Genomic DNA, 23,295 nt, shown 5'->3' with positions numbered 1-23,295 from the left:
GGATACAAGTAGTCGATGCAAGATATACGTCATTCATTCAAAAAACAGTGGCAGTAGGTCAACCTAGCAGGTACGTCATTTTGATATCGCTAATACTTTTCATGAACTTGCAACGTTGTTTTACACAGGACTCCATAAGAAACTATTGTACGAAGTAGTCCTGATAGGTAACGCCTTCGCCTTCTCGACTAGTTACGGTGAGCCGTTTTACATCCGACGCAATCATTGAAGCAAGCTGATGGATTCTTGTGGAAGGTTCACTCGGGCGGAATGAAGTTATTTTCCGATAGCGTTTATATCAGTTGCCGTTGATGGCGCCACACAGAAACCCATGTCGTAGCTCCCGTCGTGACGTCATTCGCAGGGCAAATCTCTTGTTTCTAGGCAAGTTAAAGCTGACCATTAGAGCATTTCGATTTAACCTTTCACGTGGAATTAATCCTCGAAAGAAGGAAAGTCTCGGGGTTTGGCAGTTGCAATGCCTAGATGCTGATTGCATTGGGGACGTCCTTGGGATGTAAATACAGGTACTTCACTTCCCGCTCCGCGTTCCGTTTGTCTATTATTTCACCAACATCTTCGAGTGCGTCGCGGAATCTAGACAAGCAGGGGGGGGGGGGGAGAGAGACAACTTGCGTTATATGACACGTTGCAAACACTGTTTTGCAGCGATTACTCGGCCAAGCAAAATAGATAGAAGTGAGAAAGATATCAGTACTTAGTATTAATGTCTTTTATGGTTGTACTCAGAAAATCATAACTTTGGATCTAAACAATGCAGTGTAATGACGCCAAAAACATTTCAATAGAGCCCACAAGCATAGCTTTGACGGTGGAAAATGGAGTTTATGCAAATAAAGTGTAAAGAGCATAATCTAATGCGTCGATGCTATAGCAAAACCTTGAATATCTGAATGTGTCACCAACCACTGTGGATACCCTGGATAATAACAGTGTAAGCAACACTTTGAGTTACACACCGTTCATCACACACGTTCAAACACTCAATACTAAACATCTACAATAACAACAAAATAAAACAAAACAAAACAAAACAAAAACACACTAAGCAAATCAAAACACAAACAAACGGTAATTACGTCTGAGTTGCAGCTTATACGACACTGTGTTAGCTCACATGGTAACACTCAGTTTGGGACACGCGCGCATATCCACAGTGTGTCACCACTCAATAATGGTGTCACACCACACAGTGTTATGACACAAAACACGGTGTTATGATATAGGACACAGTGTTATCACACATGGCAACACTGAGAGACATGCGCATATAATAAACAGTGTGTGACCAGACAGTGTTATGACACACAAACGGTGCTTTGATACACCATTCTGCTTTATAGGACACACGTCATAGGGTTGAGACACACTACCATGTTGACACACCACACTGTTATGACGTCATGTCACACAGTTTTGTGACGCATTACAGAGTGTTACGACACATCACACAGTGTTATGACACTGTGAGAGCTGTGTTCCTCACCTCTCTACAGCCTTGAGTCCTTCTGGCTCGTAGATATACTGCACCTCGAAGTCTCCTAAGGAGTTGGTGCCCTTACTACTGAGGATCTTGGTCAACGTGACAACGCTCAGGGTCTGGGCCTTGTCCGGCAGCTGGGCTATGATGTCCTGTTCGGTGAGAGGGGTCTGAGGAAAGACACAAATATATTAGATAGATTGACAATTAGATCAATCTGTATCATACAGTTTAGAGTATCTACCTTGAAAATGCCGACTATGATTTTAAAAAGAAAATGTCTTACGGACTGATTTTGTGATAATCTAAATTTGATTAAGGAGGTTATCAATCAATCACTGGAAAATATAGAATAGTGAACAACGGCTATTGGTGTGAAATCGCAGTATACGAATAGACTGCACAGAGCTGCTGTAAAACTATGGTTTCTGCGTTGATACGTTCCGAGTGCAGTGTTTTCTGCTGAATCCCTAGAAGTTTTAAACATTAACCTTTTTGACATGGTTACCAACATATGTCGTAAAAGAAAAGAATATAAAATTAATGTAGATATGATTTCCCGTGAACAGCTCTCACCTTATCTCGCGGAGGACTCCCGTGCAGCCATGCCGGATAGTTCGGCGGGAAAGCGTACTCGTCGTACTGTCCGAAATTTGCAGACGCGTGACCGACGCTGCAGATAAAGATGAAGTTGGTGACGACCTCCACGACCTCGTCTACCGTCTTGAACCTGCCGCCGTTCGGTAGCCCCTGCAGAAAACAACAGGAAGGGGAAGTACGAGAAGGAGGAGGGTTAAAAAAAAAAGAAGAGATGGAAAAGCGGAAAGAGAAGAAGAAGAGAGAAAGGAGTAAAGGTGAAGAAAGTTAAGAAGAGCGTGGAAAGATATAAGGGAAAAGAATTTGACAGAATTCATGGCAAGGAGAAAGAAACAAGGAAGGTAAATTATACGAAGAAGAGAAACAAATAACTACTCAGGATTATGTGTCGGTATATTTCATCGGAGTACAAATCATTAAAAAAATGACTAAAAATGAAGACAACAACAACAACAAACACAAACATACAAAATATTCCCTTCAACAAACACACAAGCAGACATACACAAACACAAACATGTGCACGTATGAAAATGACGAATCGCACGCCTCTTACCTTCATGTTGACCGTGACTTCGTCGGGATCTCGTCCCACGCTGCCAAGAACCCGTCCCCACTCCTGCAATTCGTGATCCTCCTGAACTTTTTCAGCAGAATCTGTAGTAAAGCAGAGAACCACATCACCAAATAACGTGACGGAGAGAAAGGGGCAAATAAAGAATAGTAAGAATGAATGGAGGGAAAAAAGTTCAAAGTGGGAGAAAGTGGGAGAGACGATAGTGATGATAATGATAATCATAACAACAAAATCTTCTTTGTCAAGGGGGCTGCCTCTTCAGTGTTGTCACTGCTCTAACAGAGGGGCCTGCAAGCCTATCCACCCTATGGGAACTGACGCCCTCGCCCTGGTCTACAGCACTGCGGAATATGCCTCTCCCGCGTGTTGGCGCAGTGTACACGCAAAGAAACTAGACACCACCCTAAATGAGACCCCGAGTATTGTCACCGGTTGCATAAAACCCACACGAACGGATTTCCTCCCGGTACTGTCTGATAACGCTCCGGCCTCCCTAAACAGGTAAAACCACACCCACAGACTTGTGAACAAGGCTGCAGAAGACCCAAACAACTTTCTCAATGTAAACATAATGGGCTCCAAAGAGCTTGTTGGCCAACGCCTGCCTTCCCGCCACCTGTTCTCCCGCCACTCAGCTTCCCTCGGTGGCTCAAACTTTAACACTCTCCAAGCATGGAGAACCAGCTGGCAGCAGAGACACCCCAACTCACCCGCCCAACTCTCAACCATTCCAAACACCAGCCTACCACCGGGCACAGACCAACCCCGCAAAGATTGGGTAACACTGACTCGGCTACGATCAGGTCAGAGTGGGCCGGTTCAATGTCAACATGCAGGGCTGGGGTCTGCTCCCTTCCGCAGCCTGCCTGTGTGTTGCCGGCCAAGTGCAGACGACCCACCATATCTTCCACCCTTGCCCGAGGCACCAACCTGGATCTCGACAACCCCAACTCCGAGACAGTGTGCTGGCTGCAGCGGCTTGGTGCTACTGTATAGCCGTCTCAAACGAAAGAGAAGAAGATTGCCGTAGCATTGCAAGGTACCCATTTATACACCTGGGTCGAGAGGGACATGGATTGTAAAATTAACGTCTTTGTAAAAACATGGTTTGTCCCTGAAAGGACCCTGGCTACTACCAGTAGTTTTAACGAAATTCTGATGAACGCGAATCAATGTATAGATCACTTCTTATCAAAAGCTCGTTCTGGGGACCGTTTCATAAAACTTGTTATCAGTGACAACTGCCACATTTCTATGACAAATTTGCTCTCAGGCAATCAGATGCAAGGATTTCAGGAGCTTCTCAAACTGTAACAACTTGTCACTGATAAGAAGTTTTATGAAACGGGGCCCTAGACGCCTATTTAAAGCTGTCATTAACCTCTCTTGTGAACGTCTACCAAAGGATAATCCTGTGTTCTCCATGTCAGCTATAATCCCATTCAATTTTGAGTAGTGCAGCATGTAATTTCTTACCGTAGTATTGCTCGACAATGGCTCTGGCGTAGTCGTTGATTGGTTTGTGAAAGAGCAGTGCGTCATCTCGGTAAGGGTAGTTCGGCAGTACTGCAGGGTCAGCGACACCCCTGTCTTCGAGGTCACCAATGAGGGAGCCCTGCACGTCCAGTCTCCAGTCGGCCCACATCCGTTTGATGATTTCTAGCATTCCGATCCGGCCTATCACCATCGTCTTGTCGACCCAGCCGCCTTTACTGACCAGGTCAGCTACTGCCATCCTAGATTTTTGAAACAGAAAAGTTGAATGTTTCCACTGTAGTAGATAGAAGGCTACATTTTGACTTGAAGTAAATATACATCATCACTGAAAATCATATTCGTGTTGAATACTTGTACAATAAAGACGCGATTTTTTTCACTTTTATTTTCTTAATGGCATTTCCGTTCATTAAATCGTGGAAGATGATGTTTACACAATATGTTGATGCGATTAAGGGCAATCACTTATCACAATGATGATCAAATCACAAGAAATTAAAACAATTATGGAATTTTAAAGCTTTGCATATTTTCACGAAACAGTTCTTGATCAGTTAATATGGAAATGCAAAAAAAAAAAAAATATATATATATATTGTGAATTGATGATGGCATTTCCCTCACAGCATGCCATACAGCTTTTGCATAAAATTTTGACATTTCCAGTTTTTCGTTAGAAAAAAGCAGTGTCCCAAGTCTCGAATCCTGATATTTCTGTCTGATCACTTATTAGAAGTTATTCAACAGAAGCAGATTATGTCTTACACTTTTGTTGCGGAAAATGTGAATTTCATCATTTTTCTTTTGCAATATCTATGAACCATTAGAAGGTGTTGACTTAATCACTGCACTAATTTCCATATTCATATCAACGGTTGAAGAACTGTTTTGAAAAAAAAAAATAGCGTGTCTCTGAAATGTAATAACTTCTTTCCTTTTAATCCGATTTTGAACACATTTTCTCTGTCGTCTCTGTCATATTTTACCCTCTGTTTTACTGCTAACCTGTAAAGGGAAATATTAAAGAGCAGACAACTAAAAATGAATTCAAAGTTTATTAGATAAAAATCATTTTGAATGGCTAAGATACAAAAAAAAAGTAAGACGAAGTGGTGATAATAAAAAGTGCATCCCACCTGTTACTAGGACGTCTTTGTTTATGGATGTCTCAGCCATTTAAAAACCTGTTTACATCAAATAATTTTGAATTCGTCTTAGAATTGTATGTCTTTTAACATTTCGTACAAGTGGTGTCTAATTATCTTTCAAAAAACAACCAAAACTATAATTATCATCCCTTTAATTGGCGCCGAGTTGTTTTTAAAGTATGAAATGAAATCATTCTCACTTACTTATTGATAGCGATCAGGAAGAGGAAGTGGGGAGCGAGGAGACGGAAGATGGGATGAGATGGGGAAAGGCACTGGTGAGAGGCCACGGCAATGGCCTCGCCCACTAGGTGGGTGAAACCCAGGTGGACTGCCGACTCATGTACGGCCGTGTCGGCGTTGTTGAAGTACATTTTGGCGAGAAGCCACGTGTACTCCGGGTCGGTTGGGTAAAAGACCTTCGGAGTCCGGAGAGAAGAGACAATTATTTATAACTTACCAACCACTTCCGAGCAGAATGCAACAAACTGATCATCCAATTGTTTTGAGGATTACTGTTGAATGGAAATAGGTCGAGTAGGTCATAGTAATACCTTCTCAAAATCCACCCTATCTATCGACATTGATAGCGACATTGATTCAGGAGCCACAGTGTGCTTTAAAAGACTAAAGAGCCTCACACCAGGGAGGTGGACCCTGATTACATTTTGGACAACGAGATCCATTACGGCAAGAAACATCAGAAAACATAAAGGGCATGTTGTATAAGACTGAAAGCCTGATGTACAGTGCGAGTGAAGAACATGATAAGCTCAGTGGATTCATCAATGCTGACTATTGATAAGCAGAATGAAAGTGTATTATTCTCATGCGGATATTGGCTAACTACATGACAATGAAGGACTGACGACAGAACAGTTCACTAACCCCACCCCTACGGGGGGCTTGCAGTATACCCCACCAGCGTCCTTGCCCTTTCTTGCACTGAATCACCTTTGTCGCTGCTAAAGGACCATTCCAACCCCCTCTCTGTAGATCCCTACCTTTTGTCTGCTGAAATAGGGAATGAAATAACACAGATGAATGCACTTACCGGGTTGTCCGGAGCGGGGTCGGGGAAGAGTTGTATAGCCACGGGCATCAGGTCATTTGTCTCGTTGAGAAAGAACAACGCGGTTGGTGCACACACCTGTTGATGACAAATTTGACTTCGTCACTTGACTTCGTCAAGAAATTATTGCACCAACTGCTATTCAGGATAATATTCGTTTGATTTTTGTTTTTGTTTGTTCATTTTATCATTTTTTTGGAGAGGCATGGGGTACTTGTCGAAATGTTAACCGCATTACATATTGTATTGTTATTGCAACTCTTCTGACTTCAGGACGCGACAAAAACAGAACATTTGGGTTTGAATCTTTTGTTTCGAGAAAAAGGAGCAAATGTAAATGCTGTTTTGATTATGATATATGAAATATATGAAATATATTCATATTCGCGCACAAACATATATATATATATATATATACATATATATACGTTTGTGCGCGAATAGGAATATATTTCATGTATTTTTATATATCACAATATCAAAACAGCATTTACATTTGCTCCTTTTTTTGCTTGTTTTGCTCCCGCACACACAGACACGTGTATGGCTGTTTATAAATGTCCAAATGGTTTAAGAAATATATAACTTTTTTTTGCTCGTAGGTCCTGTTTAAAAAGCATTACTTGGCTCGCTTTAATGCATGGCAACAAGGAAACACCCAACCACACATCACCGTTATCTCTCATCATTTCTTATCATTTCATCGAAGAAATGAATATATAGATACCTCATAGTACATCTACTATGATGCCTGACAAAGAACATTTGATATCACCAGGCGGCAAAATTATAGACGATTACAAGATGTCTTTTGATATCCAAGACTTCCGAGAGTTAAGATTATACACATGGATTATGACGTCATAATGGTACTCTTCAGGGACAGGCAAGGATTTTTTACTACATTATTACCTTTCTGTTGTCCGTACATGGTAGGTCCTTCATGAAGGAGTAGTCGACAATGAAGAGCTTCTGCATAACCAGGGCTTCTTCCACTTTCATGTTCTCCAGCAATGGATTCAGATCCTCGTCAGATATGGCAAACCTTACAAGTTATTGGAAGAAAAAATATAATGGGACAGATTCGGTCAGTGTTTTGTCAGAGGTTGGAGGGAAGTACCGAATAAGTCACTGATGCCCCTTTTTCCTGCAATTACGCTCATACATTCATCCGGTTTATTTTTTTTTCCATGACGTAGATTGGCATCACAACATTACACTTGAAAGTTTTCAGAGGGATTTACTTTCCTGCATTTATTCATTTCATTCATTTCTAATCTTTTATCAGGGTAACCTATTCATCAATAAGAAGTGGTCTTCCATAGGGCCCCGAATGACATCGATTCGGACTGAACATTAATCGACTTTTGGGCTGTATAAAGGAATGCCTGTGCTTCTTAAAAATCTAATTTCCTCTCGTGGGAATGCGGAAGGCATCTTTCAGCAGCCGCTCGTCGAAAAGAATATAACAATTCTAAAGTTTAAAATAATAATGCTGTGTGTATGTGCAATGTAACAGTAGTGAAATGACAGGTAGATATATTTACCTGGTATGAATATCTATACTTGGTATTATCATTATACTGTTAGCCTTATAATGTTTGTTGTTTTGCTTTTGTTTGTTTTTTCAAGCTTAAGACAACTTCCTCCGCAAACAAGCGATGAGCCTTGGTGATGAGGGAAAGGGGGGAAGGTGCTTTTGGGACAGTTACTGACGAATGGCGATTCATCGCCCAATCACGATCACAAAAGTAGGGCGGTACCTGCTCGGGATATGGCGGATGGAGGGGTAGAGATGGACGAAGAGGAACGCTTGCTTGTTCAACAACAATACGATTCACCAATCATGAAAACAACTATGATAGTGGAGCAGAAAACTGCATTCCACATCCGATCGACTTCTGGACTTGGGAACAATAGATTAGAAGGTAGAGAAGGCCATGGGAGCATTGCTTTTTCTTTATGTCTTTCTCTTTTTGAAGTTAGATAATTCTGAAAGAGTGGAGCCACTAAAAAAAAAATCGACCTCGCCAGGACTATTATTTCTACATATACCATGGGTCCCAAATATACCTGTGCTTATCATCATAAACTCATCGAACCCTTGCATTAAGAATACACTTTGACTGGGCAAAATAGGGGGCATGGTCTAGAATAAGATGCACGCAAAAAAAAAAAAAAAAAAAAAAAAAAAAAAAAAAAAAAAAAAAACTTTTATTTCATGGGCCTATATAACACTTACGCAATTGCCTATAATGCAGACGTTCCTAATTTCTTCCTTTCTAAATGTTTATTCATCTACGGCAGTCTTGCAAACAGCTCGATACTTGGATCTTTTATTTCGCGATCAACCTCTAAATCACGCAGAAAAGACCATTGTGGAAAATCGGCTGCCCTTTTCTCCAGCTCCATGGAAACCTGTCACAACAAGGGACTATAAAGCCTTTCACCCTGTTCACAAGGCCCGATAAAGTCTGCGGTGATAACGTCAATGGTCAGTGGGCGTGGCCGAGGACACTCATTGGCTGCTTTTCTCAGGAAGCCTCTACAAGGACTAGTATCCTCCTTTCAAGCTCTATTTTGTTACAGCACGCAATTATCTGTCACCATACAACGTGTAAGGGTACGCAAATACTCAGGAAGCTAATCATTTCATGGAGCTACTGTGTAGCTTTATGATTAAGCATGATACAAAACTTCATACCTCTTCGGTATTTCCTTACATAGTCGGATCTGTCCCGGATTGCACCCTTGTAGTCTCTGCCGGCCAAAATTCTTGTCTGATTTCCACTCACGGTATTTCTGTGGACAGATCATACAAGTTGAATTATATCTATGGAATATTCATATGATATAGACAGATATAGACATAGAAATGTATATACAATATATGTATATATATATATATATATATATAGAGAGAGAGAGAGAGACATACAGATAGAGACACAGATAATTATTATTATAGAAATAGTTGTTCTCGTGAAAGATAATGCTAGAGATAATGGTTGTAATACAGCTGTATCAAGATCAACAAACTACCACTCAGTGATTGTGTTTTCGTCATCAATAATGATGACGATGTAGACGATATGATACTGCTGAAATATTGCTGATTACAGCGACAATAATGAAACATCAGTAGCACAGGAACCTGTAAGTAGCAATTTGTTTGACGAGAAGAATGATTTAAAATTAATGGTGGAGCATGTTATTCAAACATCAACAATGATAGACGTGATGAGCTTGTATGCTCGTTTCCTACAAATTCAAATAAGTAGAAAGTGTCAGACCTTCTGAATATGATAATACCGGTGATTAGAATAATTAAAAATATCATTGTTGTTATTTTGTATAACCCGCTGATACTGTTCTAATATCATTATGTTGGAATTATTATATACAATTGCAATGATTCAAATATTGATAATACAAAGATGATAACGATAAAATGATGTAAGTAATAATAACATTGCTAATAATGATATTACCAATGAAATCTTGCCAGTTATTAGAACAATTAAAGTACCATTATTGTTATTTTGTATAAACCACTTATACTGTTCTAATATCATTATGTTGGAATTATCATATACAACAGCAAATAAAAAAATGTAATATTTATAATGCAATGATACTAATGCTAACAATGTAAATAATGGCAACAATAATAACAATAATAACAATGCTACACGTTACACTGTTATTGCTTTTACTATAAATATTGTTGGTATTTATCATTGTTCATTTATCTTTTTTTTTTGTGTGTGTGATTGCGTGTATATACATAGATTAGTCCATGCAGGGAGGTTGCCTCCCTCCTCTCTGGGCTATGTGTTAATATACTCAGTATCTTTCCCTGCCATAATGTTTTACCATAAATCGTAGACTTACCACCGGTATGGGGAGGACTGGCGGTCGGTAGATTTTCTTGATGTCTTCAATGGTTTTCCATCGTCCGGTCATGATCTCCGTCAGCTTTGCTCTCAACTTAAGCTGGATGACATTTTTCCCAAGATCCCACTGGGAATGTAATCGTGATATGACAAACATTAACATTAAATGATCTCGTTTGGTATATGATCGAGTTTGATCGCGAAAGGAAAAAGTTGATCGCAAAAAAGTGGAGTTCGATCAAAAAAGTAGAGTTAACTCCTCTCCTGTTGATTTGAGATATTTGGAATTAAATGTGCTGAAAAAAAAACAACAACAAATAGATATGGGATTTTTTTTTTTTCAATCATGACTTCCAGAATATTCCCTTTAATGTAACAATTAGATGAGTTATATCACTGGAAAGTTTTTGTTTTGCTCGTATCTTATGGTGGACAGGATTCAAAATGTTTGGACATAGCGATTCACCTGTTTTGCAGTCAGACTCGATTGAATGATTTCATTTAATCATTACTTAAAGAATGGCTTCCTGGCCATAACCGTAATGACTCAAACGTCGAATAAATCACCAAAACCTTTGAAGTGGCTAATATCTTGGTGCTTTAATTGTATGTGTAACATATCAAAATGTTGGCTAAGTCTATCCATAGTAAACAAGATTTTTGAACTCTTTGAGGTTTTTTTTTAATTTTTCTCTTGCTTGCAAATCATGAACTGAATTTATTCTAAAGCGTTTGTATTGTATTCAAATCATAATGACATCCTTTGATGATGTTTTTTTTTTTACTTGCTAAGTCAAGGTTTAATAATACTTGTTCAGAGCCGATTTCATTAATTTCATTTCATGTTTTTATCCTCCATAAAATTATGGAAAACCTTTATGAATCATGTGGCATTTATGGTTGCACATACATAAAGCGCATATTTCCACATTACATTTCAAAATGAAATACAAGAAGTAATAAAAACAACACACATTGAATAATTTCGTTATATAAATAACTCAGAAATCATTACACCTAATAACAAAGAATATATCCGCAACTTAACATATTGCACATATTTCTTCTAAAAGCCACATGCCTAAATGAGTGTGAAACAAATGTATCCAACTGTATGTTTGCATAATACCTGTATACTTGTATAAATGTGTATGAGTGTGTTTGTGTTTGTGGAGGCATGTAAAAACTACATGGTATGAATATATACGTGCATAAAATACCAGTATCTTATGTCATCATAAATAGATTTCAAAATACAGTTAAATTAAAAATGAATCCTCCCGCACCATCCCTCAGACCTAGTTTGCAGTCACAAACGACCACCGCCGCGGCCACCACCTCACAAGCCGTGCATATAACTGCTGCAGTAAACGGCCAATTGCCCATGGAGCAGCGATAACGGTGCCCGCATGTCTTCCGGCACAAACCCTTCCACAACTAACTGCAATTATCAGCTTTACAGCCTTCTTAATAACGGATTTGTTTCTACTCCGGCGTAATATCGCAATAAACGTAAGGGACACTATTATACGTCAAGCTTTCAGTAGGTGAAATGAAAGAAAAATACTGCGAAAGAAAGAAAGTGAAAGAAAAAGGACTGAGAAAGAACATGTATCATTAAAAACACACGAGTCGTCGTCCTATTTTATGTGCGTGCACGTATGTGAGTATTGATATATCCACTCATTGCTGTTCATCTTATGATTACGTTAAAAAAGACATTTTCACACACACACACACACACACAAAAGCGTCATACGTCGATAGGCCGAGAGTATCTACATGCGTATAACATAACAACAGCCAATTGACAGATGTTTCGTGTGAGATTACACCAGATCAAAAGAAGTCGAGGATATCTGTGACGTACACATACACCAATGTTGATGTCAGTAGCTTAAATGCCTTTTGATAGAAAGAACAATTTCAAAGTGGCTCCAAGGATACCCATGGCAGATTCCTACGAAATCAAGAATGATGATATACCACCTGGTTAAAACCTTCACTTACACTCACGTCTGACTATACATCTTCTGACGTAAACAGTGCAACCTGGTACGTGTATACACGGTATACAATGGAAACTTAGTGCATCATTTCACCCGCAACAAAAGGAAACAGCAACATTTGCTGACTTGAACAGATAGTCCAACAACACATTGCTACCACTAAGACTACCGATCGATCAAAGAAAGCGAAGCATACATTTATACATAGTGACAACTAAAACACAAGAATTGAGAATACGCCGTCTAAAAAGAAAACGAGGGGGAAAAAAGATGTGTTAACACTTTATCAAATTATGTGGCATTTGAAATGTGTTTGTACAATGATGAGAAAAGGAATACAGTCCTATTCAGGTTAAGTTTCCTTTGTCTATCATAGTTCTGTTCTGTGAGAAGATCTAGCTTTCCAGTTTCGGCCCATTACTGTCGAGGACCAGTCAGTATGTCTTGGGTCCGACGTCGTGGGAAAAACATCTTGCTTAGGAATGTTAAACGGAGCCGGGTCCCCTTTGAGGGGTCTGGAGTCTTATCCTTTACACCACAATGACCAAAGAAATTGAAGGAAACGAAACTCAAATATACAAGGGGATTGAGTAAATGTAGCAATTTTGGTTGACCACAACAGGGAAGTTTGAGGAAAATCGGACAATCCGTTCAAAAGTTATGATTCTATTTTTCAAGTTCATGTGCAGCCATTGCAGGATGAGAAGAGTTGAACAGTTCCTGATCGCGCTTACGTACAACTATGAAAAAGAGATATAATAATTGCATTTTTAAATGAAAAATATATATTCCATTGGCTTGTTACTTACATTATGTGAAGGGTAGTAGTTTATCCCCCTACTTTCTGAAAGAGGTACAGTGTACATTGTAATTCAAGTTCTTTTTCATTATACTACTGTAAAAAAGTGAGAGAAAATAATTTTGTTTACATTTTCTTTATCTTTTTTTTTCCATATATAAAGTAACATCACAAAGTATTGTAGTCTTGTCATCCAGTGATGGCTACACCAAAACATGAAAAAAAGACTATCGAACAGATTGTCCGATTTTCCTTAAACTTCACTACAAAAAATTGCCGCATTTCTCCAGTTCATATAATTATATTTGGTTTCCCGTATTCTCCTTTAAAGAGTGCATGAGCAAAAATGTATACCATTGTGACGATATTAGATGAATATTAGATAGTGTTCGACTTTTCCGACCGTTCTTTCATTTTTCGGTATGATGTGAGAATGCAAAGCAAAGAATAAAATTGTCTCTCTCTTTGTCCGAATGACGTGTCGTTTCTTAGTACTCTGGGGAAAAGAGAACTCAATCGATATTTAGGCACTTACCATGTAATCATTGGAGAACGACTGGTCTTGAGGAAACACCTTTACCTGGACAAACAGAAATGTAACATGTTGATACAAAATCAACGGTATTGAAGGCATCATTTACCATTTGCAGATTAAACAAAAAACAAGCTTTAGCAGTTTAGTGCTTCAAAATAGATCTAAAATGTTAAACGATATAATCAATCCTAAATATTGTTAAATATGCAAAATGTGAAATTAGTTCTGGAACAAAACGTCTACAATAATGGTTTATTGAGAAAAAATACTGATATCTCCTTATATTCCAGGCTATATTCCGGTTGTTTTTTTTTTTTTTTATATATCGTTGGATGTTTTGATATACAACTAACCTACACATATGCATCAAATGTGATAACTCGAACATTTTTAAATCACTCTTCCTAATGGTAAACAATACATTTAACGACAAGTATGATATACTCAGAGGCATTTTGATACCAAGTTCTAGATTAGCCAATGTATATTTCTACACCTTCAGAATGATAGACAATATAAGACAAGCAAAGAAAGAAAATCATTGAGGACTAAAATTACACCATACGCAAATTCTCGCTGCCACTTCGAAACAGCAACTGCAAAAAGACAAAAATAACTTCTTTCCAGACACTTTAAGATGAAAATGTAGTTACATATAACCATTGAGGAACAAGGCTTTAATAAAACACGTTGATATTGAATAAGAACGGCGATGTTTGAAATTTAAAAAAAAAAAATAAGAAAGCAAATATTTCTGACCATCAACTAGACCTCAAAAGTGCATTTTCATAATACTTATTTATTCATTCAATAGACAAAGCACGGGTGTGTTGATGGTTGCATTTTTTTTTTCTCGATAGTATCTGTTCACAATATGAATTACTCTGACTAGCAACCACATTCAGATTCATGAAAAGAACCATTGAACATATTTAGATATGAGCGTATTACACCACATGAAGTATCCAAAGCTGCGAAACGTGGAAGACCACAATCGTTTGGTAAGAAAATAAATTGAAAACATGGATAATCCCGTGATGCTATCAAATACATGCGACATAGAATTATATACGATCTAAATGATATTATGTGTGAGTGATACGATTGCATTCCATAAATCCGAAAATTGGCGAGCACACTTTGGTGTTGCAGGAGTTACCTAACCTCAACTAACCCCGGTTGCGGTTCACGTGTAACGAACAGAAGACAGAAGTAACTGGCGCGTCACTTCTGAACTTACTCTTATACCCATTCTTCTACTATCGAGGGAGCATCAACATCCGCATACCTCGTTGATGCGGAACAGCGCTCGACGATGGTTTTTCGATCGGGCGCCTTTTCAATTCGTGTATGGATGAATACTACAATCACGAAAGTTAAAAGCCGATGGCATAGCTAAAAAGCTTATCTTCGCCTACGTGAGTGAGGCAACTCTTGCGCGAGAGTATTATGGCAACGAATAAACAGACAGAACAAAACTAACGTCATATGGATATAAATGTTTGCCCTACCTTTTTTTCAATTTATTGATTAAATAGTCATTCTAAAGTTATATTGAATATACTTAGGGAAATGAAAAAAACCTGTTATGCAAGTTTATGAAACGTAAAAAATCATACTTTGTTATAGTCATTAATAGCATAAAAGATGATGATGATGATGATGATGATGATGATGATGATGTGATAATAATAATAATAATAATAATAATAATAATAATAATAACAATAACAATGATAATAATAATGATAATAATAATGACACCTTAATAATGACTTCTCGTTATATTTGTCTCTTTTATTTCGATATTAGTGAGCTTTGAAGGAAAGTCAATTGGTGTTTTTTACTTTGTATTACCTCCTATTGCCAAGACCATTCGCTAGGCATGTGAAATGCGATGGGATAATGTGTATTAATAGAATCTTATGATATGACATTATGATATGATGTGATGTGATGTGATGTGATGTGATGTGATGTGATGTGATGTGATGTGATGTGATGTGATGTGATATGATGTGATGTGATGTGATGTGATGTGATGTGATGTGATGTGATGTGATATGATGTGATGTGATGTGATGTGATGTGATGTGATGTGATGTGATGTGATATGATATGATATGATATATGATATGATATGATATGTGAACGCAACATAAGACGAAGGATGAAGGGAATAGTGATTATAGCACACTGATATTATCTGTTTTGATCGAAAGGACAAGTTTAAGCTTCTAATACTATATGTTCAAATAATTCCAGCCTCACTATGTTGGTGGTGGCAAGACGCTTCTTTTTAGTTTTCATCCCAATTTTATTAGATTTGCCTTCGAATTAACGGAAAGGCGTTCAAAATCAAGCGATTTTGGCCGCTGCTCTACTCTCCCGGTTCATTTTCATTCTTTGTGCATTTAATTTCGTTTTCATATCATTCTTTTTAGATTCTATTTCATTCAATTTAGAGAGAAATTCGTTCAATTCAAAGTTGGCATTCAATTTCGCGTCAGGTGAATAGACATTCAATTTCGTACCAAGTACCATTATCATTATTATTATTATTATTATTATTATTATTATTATTATTATTATTATTTAGATTAAAACCTAATTTCGTCTTCATCTATTCCTCCTCCTGCTTCTTTTTTTCCTCTTCTTCATGTTATCATAAGTCAAATCTGTCTCACCATTTTCTTAGTCTGTTTCTCCTGTTTATGTTTGGCCCAGTTCTGCGGTCATTATATAAAAAATGCAAACAGAGGGAAACTTGCCAGTTTAAAAAAAAAAATGAGCAAAGAAAATGGGATAAGTTACAGAAACAACATTATGAGTAATCAGTCGAAGCTGGCTAAGAGCGACGGCAGCCTCAAAAAAAAAAATCGATGGTAACAGACTGCGATGACACAGCTAATGATAACAGTGGTCACTTGATGGGGGTCGGTAAGGATCAGAACATTGAGGAGAGGAGGGGGAGGGGGGAGGCTAGGAGGAGGGTAGGGGAGAACCCCAAGCCTACCTGCGGAATGACCATATTGGTGGTGAGGAGATATCGGGCCTTCGTTCCTGCCAGTTCTTCCTTCCGCTGATCGCAAAGATCATCGCATTGAGGTAGGCACATGTCGAACGGTCTGAGTTTGATCTTTTTATCAGCCGGGATCCACCGGTGAACCGGAAAGATATGTCTCTCATTGCTGTGCACATTGGTCACATCGATGACATCGCAGAACCAATCGTCGAATATCCCCTTCGAGTCCCGCCAGATCTCGATGAACGACAGGCTGCCGAAGTCCTCCACGCCACTCCAGCGGCGGAACGTGTTGACGGTTCCCTTCTCGAAATCATCCTGCAAGAAGCCGTCGAGATGGATGTCTACGGATTGCCTCCCCTCGCTGTCGACCAGGGCAATGTACACGTTGGCGTCTGTACCCGCCCCTTTGCGATCACCTGTTCTGACTGAGATACGAAACTGGGGTCCTGAGTGAAAATACGATAGTACGACACCCATCGCACATAGTCCTTTTTAATAAAATCTTATCATCAACTACCGGTTAATTTTTGGCATTCGTTAGGGAAACGTGGACGTAAGTGGCACTCCTTCGTGTTGTGACGTTCGCTGCTGGAAGGGAATTTTCGTCTTACCGCATTTAGACGCAGTATGACATTGTGCCTGCCGCAGTGTTCACTAACAAAATAAAGTATCTACGAGGGGAGGTAAGAACTGATGGCTAGAGGCTGCAATCAAGGTCTTTATTGTGCTACTGTAAGTTGTGGGTACAGCTGAAAGAAAGGAATTAACGGAAAGCGTTCCTCCTTCAACCACAGACGGGTGTTCTTGCGTTACCCTCGCAATTTTGACCCAGCCAACCGCGTCGCAGCTTGGCGTAGGACACTCAAAAGGCAGGGAAATAATCGGGCTGTGACACCATGCGAGACCTTGAGAGAGGCTCAGGATGATAGGAAACTGTGAACAATGGAGAGTGTGCTTGTTAGGCGCTTTGGAAGAATAGCTCTGGGGACTAATCTTCTTCATGTCTAGCTTTTTTTTTTCTTTCTAAAGTTAAGGAGAATAGTTGTCGCTGTTACTGTGTGCACAAACCCACTGTTTACGTTGTTGTTATTGTTTTGGTTTTAATGGCGTGTATCACTCAAGATTGAGTATTTACATAAATGAAACTGAATGGCAGCAGTTTGAGACGCTCTTTCTTAACCACGTCATTCTCGACAAAAGTCTTGTTTAAAAATAAAACGTGAAAAGAACAAAATTATGCAACATCGGTTTGCAAAACCAGGACCACAGATTACAAACCGATTTTATGTGTATGCTTACACATAGAAGTGAAGTTTCACCTCCTTGCGTATACATATTTTGATATCATAATAGGCTCGGTGGCCCGGGGCAACAAAAATTGATGTTGCGGGCCACTAAATTTCCAAAAGGGTTTTATTTAGGTGACCGGATCGCGTTCTTTTATATTCAAAATGGATTCTTATATATGCATTTATATCCGGCAACTAGGCCTACATTTCTTTCTCGAGCCACAGAAATATCACATTAAAACCCAAGCACACACACACACGCAAGTTAGTGTCGATGCCCCATACGTATGATTATATGGTTCTGTTCATTCATTCACTTGAATACATTTACATATGTATTTGTCTATTCAATCATTTATGAATTCCTTTGTTTATCTATTCATCTATATTGTCGACGAAGCCGATCATTGCAATTCTCGGTCGTACATTCATTGCATCTGTATTCTAACCCTATAAAGCCCAAGGGGGGCACATTGTGCCCCCTACCATAATTATTTTCGTTTGCCGCTCCTACACCCTTTACCCGATTTTAACCAAATTTGGTGACTTTTCCTAGAATCTTATTGCGCACATTTTGATGTATAATTTAGCTATGTCCGATATTGCTGGTTGCCATGGCAACCATAAACTGACTACCATGTTCATCAGATTTTGCATGATTTTCTGTTCCAATTTCAGTTAACAGTATAATAATGGATGAAATGGGGGTTTTCTTGGCTGTAATTTGCTGAAGGACCAAATGGTGAAGGAATTATGGTTGTGAATTACCCTGAAATGGTTTTCTTATTATTTCCTTTATTTTCTATATGACATAGGCAGCAAACAATAGATATAATAAAAATAATTGAAAATACAGCATTTTCCAAAGACTACCCTTTTATTTTGGGTAATTTTCACACAAGCTATGCCTGTAATATCATTTGTTTATCATATTATCAATCTGCAAACTCAAAATTACAATATTTTGGAAATATGAAATGCGATATCAATATATGTATTCATTCCAAGCAATACATCATAGGTTTTATATATTTCTTTATATTGTAATGAATAGAGCCCCCATGTGTTGACCTTGAGAAATTACAACCATAACAAACAGTGAAGGCTGACTTGCTTTTCCTTTGTGGTAAATATGAAAATGATTGATATAAAAAAAAAAATACATATATATACTGGGGATAAAGAAATAAACAGAAAAAGCATGATTTATTTCCTATGTATTTCTTTATATTTTGGTGAATAGCGCCCTCAGTGGATGACCTTGAGAAATTTCAAATGTTGGGTCATGTAGAGTACGAGATGCTCTACCCATGTGCCAAATATGACTGTCATACATCATATAATAAAGAAGTTATATAGGGGGCACAATGTGCGCCCCCCCCCCCCCCCTTGGGCCTGGCAGGGGGCAAAATAGCTTGGGCTTTATAGGGTTAACGAAAGGTTTGGACACTCTCTGCGCATGCTCCAGGAGTCTAATTATGGATCTCAGATGATCAGGATGACTGGATCATTGAAAAAAGAAAAAACAAAATGGTTTCTCACTTGTCTGAAGCTGAAATATTATTGAGTCACTCAGAGGAAGCCCGATGGACTGTATGTGTATGTGTATGTGTATGTGTATGTGTATGTGTATGTGTATACATGTGAAAGCGTATACTTCATGTAACCATCCGATTCGATTGAATGAAAACTATATACTTTCAATGATTAGCTTGTACGGTACACGTATCGTTGCATTGTGTTATAAAGTCATATATATTTGATGTATTGTAGTAATGTAACGTAAGTGAGGGGACTGCAATCTACAAGTTCGCTTTTTAGCAGCCCCTCAATTTTCATTTCCATGAAGTTCTTTTAAGAACCAATGTGTATTATTATGTTCCAATATATGTAATCATGTCAAAGTGTATAACCTGTGTTTGATTGGAAATGAAAATAAAAAAACATGCATGTGAACATGCATGTGTGAAATGAAATGGACGTTTATTTCATCTCGAATATATCTCGGATATCACTCCATGTATAGTCTTGTTCGCAAAGACTTTGCCATTAAAGCGTGTGCAGTTCAGAAACAGTGAAAAAAAAAGTTCGCTTTTTATTTTGTCTGACTCTCATGAATAATAATTTCACTGAGTTTTGCTTAATTACAACGATTTCAAAGGTGTTGAAAAAGTTTGAAATGAAATATCTCGTGAGTTAAGATTCCTCAAAAAATAAAGAGACAGTTAATGAACATTGTCGTTTCTGTTACGGTATTTTCCTCAAACAGAGAGCTGAAAATCAAATTTAAAATTTTGCTCTGGAATTATACTTTCATGTTAATGATATTCTGAAAAGAATACATCATTATCTTATCAAATCATTTGTGCTGTGCTTTATTCTGACACTGCAATTGATGGGGTAAAACGGAGCATCGTGAATAAATCAATTTAGAGGCATAGGTACTCAAGTATCTTAGCAGGAAAGAATGTTGAAAAGTGCCCTTTATGAATGATTTTTCTGGAAAGAAAATGCAAATTTATCAGCATGTACTGTGCTGAATATTTTACACACAAAATTCTGGAAGACAATGGAATCTCGTTATAGCTAATAGCTTGTACCACAGACGTTAGTGCTGAATATATCGAAGACAAACGTCGGGTGTGCACTGGAATGTTCTTATCATATATCAAACTTTATCTGAACAACTCATACTGCAGACAACAAAATAAAATGACACCTGCAATCTCTCAAAGAAGAATATCAACAACATCGTTTATTATACAAACATCATGCCAAGTCGTAGTCCAGTATATTGCACTTTGGGTAAACACAAACTGCTCTGTAAAAGACACAAACGTTCAAAACTGATTAAGAATGTAGGCTCAACGGTTCTGCGTTATGTATGTATATTCACATCTGTACATACACTATTACAACGACCCAGTAACTTCCCTCACTGAAATTTTATATTTTATGTGCTGAAATATCACAAGGTAATTACAGGCTCTTCTAGACTTGCTAGGAAATATTTCTTCCTTTCTTACATAAAACCAAGAGAATTCTAATTGCACACTAAGAGACCAAAAAAAGAAAACTAAAGCATCACCATCGTGAGTTGAAACGAGCCAAAAACGATTTCAACAACTGTTGTAAGTCAATACTGTAGGAATATCCGTAGGGGATGAAATAAGAAACTTGCGATCTCATCATCTAGGTGGCATGTCACCATATGCAGTACATCATCAACCATAAAGAATGATGAAATGTAAAGAATCATAATACCATAGCGCTAGTTTAGAATGATGATAGTGGTTATAGATTCTACTCAAGCCGGATAATGATTAAATAAGTTTACGGCCTTATCGGTCTCATCATTCTCAAAGTTTAGGCAATTTGACGACCTTTTTACACTTTGTGTGTCATAACCTTACGAAAATGAAAGGAATGTCAAAACTTTTTTTTAATCTCCGTGCAGGGAGATTTCTCCCAGAATTAGATCCTAACAAAGTAACACAGAGCATTGGTCTAGCAGTGAAAGCAATACACCAAGTGAAAAAAGAGGTGAATAAACAGATGAAAATACAAATAACTTGATTTTATCTAAAGTGATCAAATATATGGCTTTCAAAATATTAGTCGATTAATTTTGAAACGAGCTGATACATTCATGATTGTCCCATACTTCTAGAAATAAAACATAGAAACAAATAAAAACATTGATATGGTAGGGCTCCATTTTTCTCTCTCTTCTTTTCTTTAACACAACAACATTGATATGATGGGCAGCAATAGTTATTTGTTTAATTCAGCCTCATAAGGTGCACGATGCACGATTAGCAAAAGATCAACCCTGATTGGAAGTCTGAAATACTGAGCATCCATTGACGCAAAAAAGAGTAGACGCAGTATACATCCTTTCTGCAGTCATAGACATTCACATAGAAAATGAAAACGTGCAAGTTGGAACATGCCAAAAGATTTTAATTTTTTTAAAATAAATTATCAGTCACAGGAGAGTCTGAAAGTTTTAACATGTAACAATGTGACTAATTTTTTAGCTATTCCTACTGGAAAGAACACAGTGTCTCACGGTGTGGTCACTGTGTGTTCACATATTCGACTATGGTGTGAAAACGCTCGAATTTAATCGTGTGAAGATGATTTCACACTGTGGTGTGGTCTTCATAGTGTTCAAATAGTAATGCTCTGTTTCACACTGTAAATTGATGACTGCCATTGTGTTCACACTGTTGAAACGCTCGAATTTAACAGCTGAAGAGATTTCACACTGTGTTCACACTGTGTTTCTCACATTGTGGCTGTGGGACACTGTGTTCTTTCCAGTAGAGATGCTCATGAAATTGTACAGTAACAAAGCATGCAGCCCGAAGGTTATTCGTTGACCCAAAATATAATAACGGTCACTTATGTATTGTGAATTTTTAGAAAAGATTCTTGCGTGTAAGATATCAATGCATATAGATTGTTGGCTCTCCCTCCCTATCCCGTCTCGCCAACATTTTTATCGTTGAGTTTTGTATCTTTAAGTGAGAGAGAGGGGTGGGGTAGAAAAAGACATTCGTCTCTCTCAGCATTTTGCCCAGTATATTATCTATCACTTGATCTCTCTCTCTCTCTCTCTCTCTCTCTTCCTCTCAAGACACACCCCTCCCCCACACACACTCACACACAGACACGCATCCATAACTTACTCTTATTTCTGGGATCTATTCAATAACCCTTTGCGTGTCACATTAATTACTTGTCCATAGGTTTGTGTGTGAAATTTTTGCACATTGGCACAGAAAGTATTAAGCACTCAAAATAGATATTGCATATCTCTGTCTGTGCCCGAGGTAAAACAAACAAACAAACAAACAATGTTTGCACGATCACACCTGTTGCTTAAAAGCATAACTGCTAATAATTACCGAAGTCACATCAGTCCGGTTAATCCGGATTTTGTTGTACAGGCCATTATGCGAACCGGCGTGCCTTCTCATATTCACAAACTGAAGACTGTATGGCTAGTTAATCAATATGCGGGTTCATTAAGGATATTCATATAATCGTAGGGTTCTATGTCCTTGTTATATGGAGGACAGAAGATTGATCCATCTCGCCTCATGTTTTCCATCAGACCATCACGCTCCATGAACAGGTGACCAAGGACACCTAGGATTGACGTGAGGGGTAACAGGCCTTTGTTCGCTCCAAGAACAGTGCCATCTTACTCTTTTGTGCCAACAAATCTCATCACCGTTATGGAAGTTGCTGATCGAAAAAAAAAAGAAAGGTTATCGACAGCATCGTCTTGAAAACCGTATATGCCTTTTTATTTTGAAAAAAAAATAATAAAAAAGTG

The 23,295-nt window shown here is 38.2% G+C and overlaps 1 protein-coding gene across 1 annotated transcript; it reads right to left on the bottom strand.

Moving 5' to 3' along the window:
• Positions 1-482: 482 nt before the first annotated feature.
• Positions 483-17,136, bottom strand: LOC140239009 (polyunsaturated fatty acid 5-lipoxygenase-like). Its single transcript, XM_072318907.1, has 12 exons — positions 16,648-17,136; positions 13,632-13,676; positions 10,287-10,415; positions 9,097-9,194; positions 7,305-7,437; positions 6,375-6,470; positions 5,525-5,739; positions 4,152-4,411; positions 2,655-2,755; positions 2,078-2,251; positions 1,508-1,671; positions 483-597 (listed from the first exon to the last, which is right to left on the bottom strand). Exons 1-12 carry the CDS (start codon positions 17,134-17,136, stop codon positions 483-485), a joined length of 2,019 nt encoding a protein of 672 aa, XP_072175008.1.
• Positions 17,137-23,295: the final 6,159 nt, after the last annotated feature.

Source organism: Diadema setosum, chromosome 15 (genome assembly GCF_964275005.1).
Source record: "Diadema setosum chromosome 15, eeDiaSeto1, whole genome shotgun sequence".
Taxonomy (NCBI): Eukaryota; Metazoa; Echinodermata; class Echinoidea; order Diadematoida; family Diadematidae; genus Diadema; species Diadema setosum.
The sequence above is the reverse complement of the archived record's forward strand: the minus strand, read 5'-3'. Positions and strand labels throughout refer to the sequence as shown.

Coding starts and splice junctions, on each gene's coding strand:
- LOC140239009 (XM_072318907.1), bottom strand. CDS start 17,136: ATGGGTGTCGTACTATCGTATTTTCACTCAGGACCCCAGTTTCGTATC. Junction 5,740..6,374: donor ACCCCGCTCCGGACAACCCG/GTAAGTGCATTC, acceptor CGGACTCCGAAG/GTCTTTTACCCAACCGACCC. Junction 598..1,507: donor GGACTCAAGGCTGTAGAGAG/GTGAGGAACACA, acceptor CTGCTTGTCTAG/ATTCCGCGACGCACTCGAAG.